Source organism: Thamnophis elegans, chromosome 12, assembly GCF_009769535.1.
Source record: "Thamnophis elegans isolate rThaEle1 chromosome 12, rThaEle1.pri, whole genome shotgun sequence".
NCBI classification, from domain to species: domain Eukaryota; kingdom Metazoa; phylum Chordata; class Lepidosauria; order Squamata; family Colubridae; genus Thamnophis; species Thamnophis elegans.
The window spans coordinates 40,041,791-40,054,999 of NC_045552.1; the positions used below are offsets into that span (position 1 = coordinate 40,041,791).

The following is a 13,209-nucleotide window of genomic DNA, read 5'->3' on the forward strand; positions in this document are numbered from 1 at the left end:
GCGAGGGGTCCCCACTGCAAGGTCAGGTCGCGGGGGAGTTTTGATGCCACCGGCTTTGCTCCTCTTAAGCAAAAACTCCTATCCGGCTCCGTCCCAGGTTTGGGGACTGCTGAAGGGCTCCAAAGCTGGCAAGGGTTCCAGTGGCCTCCAACACGGGGAGCACCCCCCCCTTGCTGACCCCCCTCTCTGGAGAGATCCTGAGTAAGAGCTCCCCACCTGCAAAATGGTCAATGGTCAGTACCCATTGACTGTGTTCATATTTATGTTTATACTTACACCTGTTACCTTTTACATGTTTGACAAACTAAATAAAATAATCTCCAGAGCAGGAGCTGGCCCTTCGAGGGAGGTGGAAGAATAGGATCAAAGGGGGGGGGGGGTGGCATATAGAAAGCTGGGGGGGGGAGGAAAGAGAGTTGACTAACGGCTTTTTTCTTTCTTTCTCCATCACTTTCTCTCTCTTGTCCTGTCCCCCTTTCTGGCACCCCTTTGCTCCTCCTCTCCCCGCCTTTCTCTGCCCCTCCCTCCTCTTTCCACGCCCCTCCCCTTCCCCTATTTGCTGGGATCCCCTCTTGCGACCCTTCCTCAAATTCCCCCCTCCCTCCTTTCCTGGCTCCTCCCTGCCCCCCTTTTTCTCCCCTGGTCCCTTCCCCAAATTGCCCCTCCTCTACCCTCCGTCTCCCCCTTCTTCCTGTTCCTGCGCCCCTTCCTCAAATTCCCTCCCTCCTTTCCTGGCTCCTCCCTGCCCCCCCCTTTCCTCCTGGATCCCTCCCCCCCGCCCCTACTCCAAATTCCCCCTCCTCCCTTGTTTACGTCCTCCCTCGGCATCCTCGCCCCGCCTTCTCCCTGCGCCCCTTCACCAAATTCCCCTCCCTCCTTTCCTGGCTCCTCCCTGCACCCCTTTTCCTCTCCCGGCCGCTTCCCCAAATTGCCCCTCTTTCCTTGCTTGCTTCGTCCTTCTCTCCTCCGCCTCCCCCTCCCTTCCCTGGCGCCCTTTCCCCAAACTCCCTTCCCGCCTCCCCTGGCCGGTCCGCCCTCCGCTCCCTCCCCCTCCTTTCCGTAGGCGGAGCTTCCCCGGCAGAAGGCGTGGCCGCGGCTCGCCCCGCCCCCGCCCGGCCGCGCGGCCCCCCCGCCATGGGTCGGAAGCGCTGCGTGGGGGGAGACGGCTCCAAGATGGCGGCGGGCTGCTGCGGGGTGAAGAAGCAGAAGCTCTCCAGCTCCCCTCCGTCGGGCTCGGCCGGCCCGGGCGGCGGCGGCGGAGGGCCGGCGGGGAGCTCCCGCTGCGGGGAGCCGGGGCTGCTGCCGTCGGGGGCCCCGTCGGGGGCGTCCTCCGGGGGCATCCCGCGGTTCAACGGCCTGGGGGGTCTGGCGGGGGGCTCCCCCGGCTGCGCCCTCTCGCCGCCGCCGCGCCCGCCCGGCTGCGGAGGGACCCCCGGCGGCGGCCTCTCGGGCCCCGCCGCGCTGCTGGGCTCCCCCGGCGCCGGGCCCGGCGGCTGCAGGAAGATGGTGGTGTCGGCCGAGATGTGCTGCTTCTGCTTCGACGTGCTCTACTGTCACCTCTACGGCTACCAGCCCCCGCGGAGCCCCCGCTTCACCAACGACCCCTAGTAAGTAGAAGCCCCCCTTCCCCCCCCGCCCGCCCAGGGCGCCCCCAGACTGAGCCCCCCCGCGATCCCAATGGACCCCAGCCCCCCCGGGGGGGGGAAGAGGGAGAAGCCCCTCCCGAAGCCAGACTGGCCTCCTCCTTGATCCAGTCCCACTTGGGCGGGATGGGGGGGCTTCCACGTGTCCCCCCCTTTCCTCCCCTCCCTGCAGAAACCCCCTTCTTGGCTCCGTGCCAGGCTGGGTTTCTTTGCCCTCCTCCCTGTTGCTCTTTTTGAGGGGGCAGACCCTTCCCAGGATTTGATGGGGCAGCTGGCTTTCCCCTTGTAGCCAGTCCCCTCCAACTCTTTGTTGTTCTATATATATATTCTATAGGTCCTGTTTGGGGGGGGGAGGTGTTTAGGAAGCCCAGCCACCTCTAAGGCGACTCCCCTGGGGTCCTTTCTGCGCCAGGGGGTATCACATTGAGCTTAGCTTGAGTGGATCCCCTATTATGCCTTGTCTTGCTTGCTGTGCTGTGATCATTTTCCTGGGTCCCCCCCCCCCCAAAAAAAATCTCAGTCTAGGGATTTCCTAATGGTCTCCTTATCTACAGCTGGGCTTAGCTTTTCCAGGTTTTCAGGGGAATTTCCCCATGATTAATATCTGGCAAGCCATATCTGGTAGGAGACCCAAACCCTTTCCATGGTTAGCGTCCGTTTTCTTCTCCACCTTTGCCTGGCTCTCTGTGTAGCTTGGCACTGGATGAATGGGGGCCCGTTTCAGCTGTCATTCATACATTTTTAAGATTTCCTCTGGCTCTTTGGCACAGTCCCCGGATGCAGCCCTTGGGTGTAACTTTGGCTTCGGGTTGTGGGATCTCTCGGGAAGGGTCTCTTCTTCCATACTTGATCCGCAGGGAGGGTGAAGGGCTACGAGGTTGGAGGATATGGTGTTTGTACATGCTCCTGCTGGCTTCACCAAATTTAGGGGACGTGATTAATGGCTTGATTCTAGCTGTCCATCTGGCAGGGTTTCTCCGAAACCTTCCCTGGATAGTTTCAAAACTTGTTTTTTTGCTGCATGGTCTCAGGGTTAGGGATTGAGACCTAAAACCAGCATAACGTGTGTTTGTGTGTGTGTGTCTGTCTGTCTGTCTGTCCGTCCCAGAGTAGTTGTGGTGGAAAGTTAAAAAGAATATGAAAAAAGGAAGACGTCCCTTTTCCTACTTACTAATCTCATGCTGCTCCCTCGCCCCCATATCTCTCACTGTAACATCTCTACTACCCTGTTTCCCCCCAAATAAGACTTCCCTGGATGATAAGCCCAATTGAGCTTTTGAGTGCATGTGCTAAAATAAGCCCTTCTTGAAAACATTGCAACACAGCAGCAGCCGTGAGGTGACCACACTCACCACCTCCTGCACCTCAAAAATAATAAGATCTCCCCGAAAATAAGGCCAAGCGTTTATTTCAGGGGGCAAAAAGAAAATAAGACCCTGTCTTATTTTTGGGGAAACATGGTATCTTGGCAAATATTTATTAATAAAGATAGTCCCAGTGGTGGGATTCACTTAACTTCCCTACCAGTTTGCAAATATGATCATGCTTACATGCTTGCTTCACTCACATGCACCGCGCCTGCCTTCTGCACATGCATGCAGTGCTCGCACATTACGTTTGGGTGGGTGGACGGAGCCTCCCACAGCCGCCACTTCAGGTTTATCCGAACTGGAGAGAATCAGCTGAATACCCCCTCTGGGTAGTCCTCAACTTAACAACCGTTCATTTAATGACCGTTCAAAGTTACAACGGCACTGAAAAAAGTGATTTATGGCTGTTTTTCACTTACGACCGCTGCAGCATCCCCGCGTTCAGGTGAGCCAAATTCAGGTGCTTGGCGACTGCGTCATATTTATGGCAGTTGTCGTATCCCGGGGTCGTGCGAAATCCTTTGGCGACTCTCTGAGATGCGAAATCAATGGGAAAGCCAGATTCACTTAACAGCCATATTACTAACTGAAGAGCTGCTGTGATTCAATTAACAACAGTGGCAAGAAAGATGGCCAAATGGGGCAAAACTCACTTAATAAATGTCTCACTTTGCATTATAAAATTTGGGCGCAGTTGTGGTCGTAAGTGGAGGACTCCCTGTTATTAGGGTTTCCAGAGTAGTCCTCGACTTAACAACCATTCATTTAACAATGGCTCAAATTTACAATGGCCTTGGGAAAAGTGATTTACGACCTGTCCTCGCATTAAGACCTGTGACCATGTGATCGTAATTTGGGAGTTTGACAGCTGAGCTACTAGTGGCAACCTTTTTGTGGTTGCAATCTGCAACCTTCTCGTCCAATTTCCAACAAGCGATGTTAATTGGGGACGCTGGATTCACTTAATAACTCTGATTTTCTTAATGGCTGCAGTAAAAATTGGCACAAAATCAAGTCCAGCCATGTGATGACTCACTTTATGACCAGACCAACTCAGGATGGACCACAATTGTGATTGCAAAGCTGAGGAGTAGCTGTCCTGTGATTCATTAGTGCCTTACTAATGAATAATAAGGGACACGGTGGCTCAGTGCCTAAGACACTGAGCTTGTGGATCAGAAAGGTCAGCAGTTCAGTGGTTTGAATCCCTACCGCCCCGTAATGGAGTGCGCTCCCGTTGCTTGTCCCAGCTTCTGCCAACCTAGCAGTTCGAAAGGATGTAAAAAATGCAAGTAGAAAAAAATAGGAACCACCTTTGGTGGGAAGGTAACAGTCTTCCGTGCACCTTTGGGCGTTGAGTCATGCCGGTCACATGACCACGGAGACGTCTTTGAATAGCACTGGTTCTTCGGCTTTGAAACGGAGATGAGCACCGCCCCCTAGAGTCTGGAATGACTAGCACATAGGGTATATGCGAGGGGAACCTTTACCTTTAAGGCAAGGGTGTTACTCCTGTTTATAGTAGCTGCATGAATCTGTATTTTAAATTCTATGTTGTTCATTCTGTGCCGTTTCCAGGGCAGTTTTTACGAAAGAATAATGCAAGAACAAGCCAACCCTAACAACATTTCTTCTATCTTACCCCAGAAGCACCAAAGGTGGTGTTTCCTGTATCTGCTCAGGACTAAAAGTTAGAGACTCAAGGGAAAGGGCTAGAAGTTAAATTTGAAAAGCTGATAGGAGATAGGGATAAAACATAAACTGCCTTGTGTTCCTGTCTGTGGACTTTTCTTGACTACAACATAGACACGGTGTTGTGTTATCTTTTTGGCCCCAGGCAATGTGTGGTCAAGTTAGTCTCCTAGAAATGGAGGTATTGCCAGTGGGAAGCGATATCTCACATTCCCATATATTCCTAACCCAGGAGTTGGCAACCTTAAATACTCAAAGAGCCATTTGGACCCGTTTCCCACAGAAAAAAAAAAAAAAAACACCAGGAGCCACAAATCCCTTCCTGTGCCTGACTATTTCCTGAGCGCCCACAAAACTAGCATTTGTATTTGAATTAAAGCTTCTGTTTTCTTCTGAAACTTTTCATTTCTTGGATTAATCAAGGGTTGGCCTACTGGGAGTAAAAAAGCTCAATAAATCGTGTGCTGGCAAGTGTCGCACATTGGCGATTGTGATGCATAATTTGAGCGACAGTGAGCCACAGCAGAGGGATGAAAGAACCACATGTGGCTGCAGAGCCGCAAGTTGCTGACCCCTGTCCTAACCTAAGGTGACCCTCATGCATTGCAGCGGTGAACACAGTTCTTCCTTCGGCCACCCAGGTATGCATCCCGTAAACATAAACGAACGCTTAGAGGTGGAACAAGAACTAGTCAAAGTACAGTCCTAATAGTCATTGAAGTACAGTCCTAATAGCCAATCCATATTAAGAGGTGATTTAACATCTATCTTTATATCTAGGTAGTGTCAGAGCCATACAATTTGCATTACAGTAGACTAGTCTATGGAGTTTAGGAGAACCTAAGAGTGCCTGGACTATCCATGACCAGGAGAGCCACATCTTAATTCAAGAAAGGTGTTCTATGTCACAGAAACTACGTTGGCCTTGAGTGAAAGACTGATCTTGACATCAAGACAGTTTCACAGCTAGACCTAGAGTAGATCCACCCATATGAACATGGCACGTGACAATCAACCATTTCTTGAAAACTAAATTATCAGAATAGTTGCTCTAAATTAAAAATGGGAGAATGCTTCCTTCTCATTCTTCCTAAATTTGTTGATAGCTTTTGTCAGCCAGAAGTCTTTTTTTTAAAATATTAATTTGCTTGCTGATGTTGTCTCGTAAAGAAGTCACTCTTAGACTGTGTAGTAAAGCAAATTGATCGAACAGTTCTTTCTGGTTACAAAATGTGCACATAAATAGTCTTTGAGCCAGTCAAGGCCATGTAAAATGTTCAAAATTTGTAACTGAATTCCCTTGGGGGACACTATAAATTGACCATTAAAAGGGAAAAAAAGATCTGAGAAGGAATGGCAGAGACCCAAATGGTGTAAAGATTTCCTGAAAATTGCTGATTTATCGGATTACAACATTTTTGGCTGTCTCTACCTTACCTTTGATTGGTTTAATATTGGTTTAAATATTCTTCTCTTGGCTTGTGGACAATTTGTTGTGTAACTATATAATTGTGATATTTAAGCCCTGATTTTTAGAAAGAGCTTAGCTTATTAATGCCATGAAAGTAATTTCTCATTATACAATTTTATTTTGCATAGTTATATGCACTGACAATTTATTTCTAATGAGCAAATAGGGGTATATGCATCCGTGAATGTTTAAAGATGCAGTTTTACAAAGCTAAAATGGTGTCTACCAGTGTACCAGCAGTTTCTATATTTGCTGTGTTCCTTGGTTCTGAGAGAAAGAGATTTGATTTTCTGTATGCTGGCACATAGATTCCAAGGGTGTGCAGTTTTTTATTCAGTTCCAAAAGTTGTTTCAGAAACCCTGGAACCATGAATGTATCATCAAGCTATGAGAAAAGACATAGCTGCTTTAAAGAGTTGTACACAGGTCCAATGCTGGCTGTTTTGTGTTTTCCAAAACACCTTTTGGAATGGAACACAAAGGCTCTAACAATTGCTAGATTCTGCTTCCATACATCACTTCTCATGAAGATATTTGGTTTCTACCAGCATTTAGGTTAGGAATACAATCCACATAATATAAATATATTAATCAACCCCTGGATAAATTATAACAGGAGAAAATAAGGACAACAGGATTGCATCTTACTTAGCTTTTAAATTTGCACAAAAAAGATAAAAGTACATTAAGCATAAACATTCATTTTTTGGGGGGGAGAAGACATTTATTCTGAATTCCTCAAATGTACTTGTGATCTTTGTACAGCCTACAAAATTTCAGCTGCCATATTGCAGCAATTCTTATGCAGCACCTTTCTTTTATCACTTCTCCCACATGGGAACCCTATTTTAATATTCAGCAGTCTCCCCCCCCCCCTGCATTAGTTGCCTTATCCTATTCCTAATCCAGTTTATTGACCTCATTGCTGATGCTCCCTCATGTGCCAGGCTGAGCACATTAGATTTGTTTCCTGTAACAGTGAATTCAAAATGGAAGGCAGAGCAGTTGGAACAAAAGGTGCTGGAGAAGATAAGGGAGATTCCATCATGGGTGGGCAAGGATCTCGAAGCTTGCTGATGTACAAAACGTTTTTTTTAAAATGTTGAAGGCAAAAAAAGAAAAATGAAAAAAGGAAGGATATTCAGTAGCTTTGAAAAACTGAGCGTGAGGATGTGGAGATGGCATATACTCCTTTTTGGAGAATAGCAGCTGGTTGGGAGGGTCTCCAGCTAAGGAATGAAGTTGTGGGCACAAGTCTTGTGGTTGTGTCACTAGAAGACACAGCTGGCAGATCCACCCTGAATTCTTCACATTTATTCTGTGGCTCTGTGAGTTAATTCCACTGCCACCAGTGTGAGTTTCCAGTGTGCACATGCACTCCGCCCAGCTGGTCTTCGCGTGTGCCTAAGTACCAGAAATCCAAAGACCAGCGGGCCGGTGTGCGTGCATATGCCTCCCTGCTGGTCTTCGGGTTTCCGGCGCATACAGGCACGAACGTTCCAGTTGAGCACTCAGTGCCGAAAAGATTCGCCATCACTGGGCTAGGTCTTTTAGAAGAGTGGGCGGGGCCCATCAGTGCTGGTCTTCTGCATGGCTACAAGATTCGTACGGCCGGCCTCTTTCTCCAAATCTTCCCTTAGGGATTCCTCCTCTCTAAGCACATTTCCGCCTAGGTTGCAATTCCATAGGCGCCCTGGCCAGAGTTGGAAGGAAAAAACGAACACAGGTAGTCCTCGACTGAACAACCACCGTTGAGCCCAACATTTCTGTTGCTAAGCGAAACATTTGTTAAGTGAGCTTTGTCCCATTTGATGACCTTTTTCCCACAGTTGTTAAGTGAATCTGCGGTTTTTTTAACATGGCTGTTAAGTGAATCTGGCTTCTGCTTGTCAGAAGGATATTGCACAACCGCAGGGCACTGTGACTGTCATAAATAGGACTCGTTTGCCCAGCACCTGGATTTTGATCACGTGGCCGCAAGGATGCTGCAATGGTCGTAAGTGTGAAAAATGGTCGTCAGTCCAGTGCCATTGCAATTTTAAATGATCACTTAAGGGAACTCTTGTAAATCAAGGACTATCTGCAATAAGAGAAACGGTTTGGTGTAATAGTTAAGGCACCAGGCTAGAAAGCAAGAGTCCATGAGTTCAAGTCCCATGAGAGCTGAGTGGATGAGCTTGGGCAAATCACCCTCTCTCGGCCCAGCTCACCTCACAGGGTCGTTGTGGAGAAAACAGGAAGAAGGAACATTACTGTATTTTTTGGAGTATAAGACGCAGCAAGGTTTTGAAGAGGGAAATTTTTTTAAAAAGTTTTTGCACTCTGCAAACCTCCCCAAAATGGCCAGTTTTTCGCGACAACAGGCCTGTTTTTTTTTTAAAGGGCATGGATAGCCTTTAGGAAGCTTATAGAGTGCTGCTGGGGGCTGGGGGGAAAACGTTTTTTGCTCATTTCCGCCCTCCCCAGCCCCCAGGAGCACTCTGGAAGCCTCCTAAAGGCTATGCACGGCCATTTTGGTGAAGGGGCGGGGTTTCAGAAGGCAAAAAATGCTGTATTCAGTGTAGGACGCACCCAGTTTTTCAGCCTCTTTTTTGAGGGAAAAAGGTGTGTCTTATGCTCCGAAAAATACGGTAGATGTGTTTGCCATTTTGAGTTGTTTATAAACATAATAAAAGTGGGATATAAATAAACAAAAGAAATAATAGCCTATTATGAGCTGAAAGGTATGGTTTGAAATAACCAGGAAATGCCTGTTGAAATTCCCAATAGTGAATATAATCTTGGAGGGTAGGAGGGATGGAGATAACTTTCTGTTCTTTGTCCTTTGCTGATATATATGACACCAGATGCAAAATAGTGTAAAGAAATGATTGATCTGTTTGTGCAAAAATACCATTCTGCTTCTATGTGTCCCCTCTTCTGCACACGTAATCTTTCATACCATTAAAAGAATTCCCTTGCAAAACTCACCAGAGCTTCCCTGGGAGAACATTTAGGCTAACTCAGCTGCTCTGTGTTTCTTGACAGCCTGCAAAGATTTGGTTTTTATCAGGAACACCCGATTGACTATTGCGAATGTTTATTTTGAGCGACGCGGTGGCTCAGTGGCTAAGATGCTGGGCTTGTTGATCAGAAAGGTTGGCAGTTCGGCGATTCGAATCCCTAGCTCCGCGTAATGGAGTGAACTCCCGTTACTTGTCCCAGATTCTGCTAACCTGGCAGTTCAAAAGTATCTTAAAAAATGCAAGTAGAAAAATAGGGACCACCTTTGGTGGGAAGGTAACAGTGTTCCATGCACCTTCGGCTTTTAGTCATGCCGGCCACATGACCATGGAGACGTCTTTGGACAGCGCTGGCTCTTCGGCTTTGAAATGGAGATGAGCACCGCCCTCTAGTGTCGGGAACGACTAGCACATATGTGCGAGGGGAACCTTTACCGTTATCTTATTTTGCAACTCATGGTGGTTTAGTCTTCCACCAGGTCTTTTGCTTCTGAAGCACACAAAAAGCCGATCATCATACTTAGAACATAGAATAACAGAGTCGGAAGAGACCTTGGGGGGTCTTCTAGTCCCACCCTTCTCAAGTAGGAGACCCTAGACCAATGGCTGTCCAGTCTCTTCTGAAAAGAATTGTGTTGGAGGACACGACGACATCTGGAGGCAACTGTTCCATTGGTTAATTTTTCTCACATTTAGGAAAGTTCTCCTTAGCTCTAAGTTGCTTCTCTCTTTGTTTAGTTTCCATCCATTTCTACTTTGAGTCTGGATAAGGAATTTGGCATTGCCTTTTTGTTCGTTTGAAGCAACCAGTAAACACTGTAAAACATCTGCTTTTGTCTTATTCTTGAATTCAGAGCTCGTAAATGATCAACACAGAGAGACAACAAATCTCAGAATTCCTGATTGGGGGGAAGAAAAGGCTAGTCAAGGCCTTCACTGCAATTTTTCCACCATTCTGTAGCCCAGTGGTGGCGAATCTTTTCGGCACCAAGAGGCGAAAAGGGAGTGCGTACGCAGCCAACTGGTCTTTTGGTTACTGGTGCGCATGCGTGTGTGATGATCAGCTGGCTGGTGCACATGGGCACAACTTAAACCAGATCACCAGCTCTTCTGGTTTCTGGCATTGCCACATGTACAAAGGACAGGTGATCATTGCGCACGCATGTGCACCAGAAACCCAGAAGAGGAACGGGCGATGCCGCACATGTCAGCTGACATGGCTCTGTGTGCCGCTTCAGGCACGCGGCCCATAGGTTCACCATCACGACTCTAGCCACTTCTTTTGGGTAGAACCCAGTTGTATCTCGGTCAAGGTTGAAGGATAAGTTCTGATAAGCAGGTGCTCAATGTCTTGGAAGAAGCAAATGAAGGATGACCTAAGTCATTGGGGACTTACCACCTACCGTAGTCTGTATTCATGTTAGATTTGGATAACATTTGGAAAAGGCTTGGAAATTTCATAGCTAAAGCAGAGAATTTTAGATTTTCATTATATTAAGGAAATACTGTATCTGTCTTTCTCTATTCCTTCCCTCCCTCCCTCCCTCCCTCCCTCCCTCCCTCCCTCCTTCCTTCCAGAAATGCATGAGTTCTGGAATACTAAACAGCTTTTTAACCAGCCACCCCCAAAACACATATCTGCAGTGACTTGAATTCTCAATGTAATCTAATTTACCAGTAGGATAACTGTAATTGGATGAACACAAAAAGAGCTGAAATTGGAATAAAGGCTGGATTCAAAAGAAACTTCCAAATGGGAAAGCTTCATTCAAATATTCTAAGTTATTGTGTTCCTTGCCTTAAATTCTCCAGATCTACATTCTTGCCTGCAAGACAAAACTGTCTTGAAAGTGTGGTAAGATAATTTTTAGATATTGTATAAGAAAAAAAAAAACGTAAAAAGGTTGGATTGTCTTAACTTAGAATGAAATTTGCACCTACAGTTTTAATAAAACCTTAAATCGCTTGAATGCCATTGAAGCTTGCCCTGCCTCCCCCTGTTGCTTTGCAGATACTTTAATTTGCAGTAAATGCTTGGTAATGCAAAACTACAAACAATTTGCCTGTGAATATACTAGTCCAATATTGTCACCCTGACCATACAGCTTTCTGAAATTTTATGCAAAGGTCACTTTCAGCCTACCCAGATAATCTTCTTACCAGGAGATGCCGGCCTTTGAGACTTTCTGCCTTCAATGTGTCTTTTTCGGTGGAATTGTTTCTCTACTAGGACACTGGGAAGGGTTTTGTGGCGGGGGGAGGTATTTTGGGTCATTCATTCTGCTTTTAGGGCAGCTCGTCCACCTTTGGTCCCCACCTGTCACTCAGCTCTCACCTGTGACTCCTAGTAGCTGTAGCATGCACGGCAGCCACACCGCAGGCTACAGTTTCGACAGGCTGACCAAACCAGGTTGAGAGTAGCCGTTGGGTCATTGACATTCTCCATAGTGAGGGGAGGAGTATCCAGGATGGATTGACCTTATCCTCTCGTTGATTGGATTGAGTCAGATAAGCTCTTGGGATACGCCCCTGGTCCACCAGGCACCGCCCAGTTATAGATTCAGTTCCTCAACTGGACGCTTTGCCATCCTGGATCTCCGATAATTTTGATGAATTTTAAAGAAAGAAAAGGATAATCATCTCCCAACAGCAGCAGTCGCAAGCGAGCTGGACAGCTCCCCGAGTGGAAGAAAACTCTGCCAAAAGCCCCCTTGGGGGCGGCATGCTGCCCAGGCGTCTGAGTGAGACAAGTATCACTCAGAAAAGGAAATCTGCCGGGCAAGCAGGAAACAAAGGGCACAAGCCTTCCAAAGGCAAGGTGCCAGTGGCGCCAGAGCGCTCCGCCGTTCCCCACAGGGTTGAGCGGTGAGCCGCAGCTTCCTCAATTGCCGCAGGGCGCAAATTGGGCCACCGTCAAGCGAGGGCGGCGCTGAATCTCCACCCAGAAGGTGAGCCTCACCTTCTGCCGGGCACCGGAGCACTCCGCTGCTCCCCAATGGGTCGAGCAGTGAACCGCAGTGTCCCAAATGCCGTGGAGCGCCCGCGCCATTCTCCACATGGCCCACCTCATTGGAGGGAATCCACGGGCAGAGCCAAGCCTCTAGCGGCGCCAGAAAGAAGCAGAAGAAGGAAAAACCGGAGGCGGAGGCACACGTCAGCTCTTCGGAGCACAAGCTGCAAGAACAGGAGATTTAAAAGAGGTCCCTTTGTCTCCTGGCATTCACTTTAATCCAATTCATACGCAGGTCTTGACATACCCCAATTCCCATGAACCTTCAAAGTCCTGTGGCGATAGGCGAGCGTTGAAGCAGCCGGTGTGGATACACTGGGAGCTGTAGCCGCAGGACCTGCACACAGGCGACTCAGGTCTAATGGTACCCTTGGGACTCACTTTGCTTTGGCACCTTTGGAGGAGCATCGGCTCTTGCCCAGAGAAACATCACCAGGTGTATGCCTGAAAGTCAAGTCATGGCAACGGGACTTATTTTCTTGTTGGTTCCATACATTTCGTTGTCCATTCAAGCAGCTTCTTCAGTCTGAACAACATGGTTAGGGGAATCTGAGTAGGCAGAGAGTCGTTGGAATATGCCAGTTCCTAAAATTTGAACTACCACCTGGATTCTAACTGGATGACTGTGAATCGTCATTGACATACCATCAGGTGTACTTTCTACAAAAAGGGATGGGTTGAATTCCTGCTATTGCCCTCCAGCGCTCCAAAATTCATTCTGTGCTATATTTTAGTACAGTAAGACCTTTCTGAGGGATGCGGTAGATCAGTGGCTAAGACGCTGAGCTTGTTGATCAGAAAGGTCGGCGGTTCGAATCCCTAGCCCCACGTAACGAAGTGAGCTCCCATTCCTTGTCCCAGCTTCTGCCAGCCTTGCAGTTTGAAAGCATGTAAAATGCAAGTAGAAAAATAAGAACCACCTTTGGTGGGAAGGTAACAGCGTTCTGTGAGCCTTTGGTGTTTAGTCATGCCGGCCACATGACCACAGAGACATCTTTGGGCAGCGCTGGCTCTTCGGCTT

General features: G+C 48.0%; 1 protein-coding gene across 2 annotated transcripts in view; it reads left to right on the plus strand.

Annotated features, from left to right (window-relative positions):
* Window positions 1–878: 878 nt before the first annotated feature.
* AMMECR1 (AMMECR nuclear protein 1) overlaps window positions 879–13,209 on the plus strand; it is a 111,969-nt gene continuing 99,638 nt past the window's right edge. Inside the window, exon 1 of one of the 2 annotated variants that reach the window (XM_032227604.1) lies at window positions 879–1,607. In XM_032227604.1, coding sequence (XP_032083495.1) covers window positions 1,135–1,607 — 473 coding nt within the window. In that variant the 5' untranslated portion in view covers window positions 879–1,134. The remainder of the gene's footprint in view (window positions 1,608–13,209) is intronic. The other variant, XM_032227603.1, reaches the window with a different exon arrangement.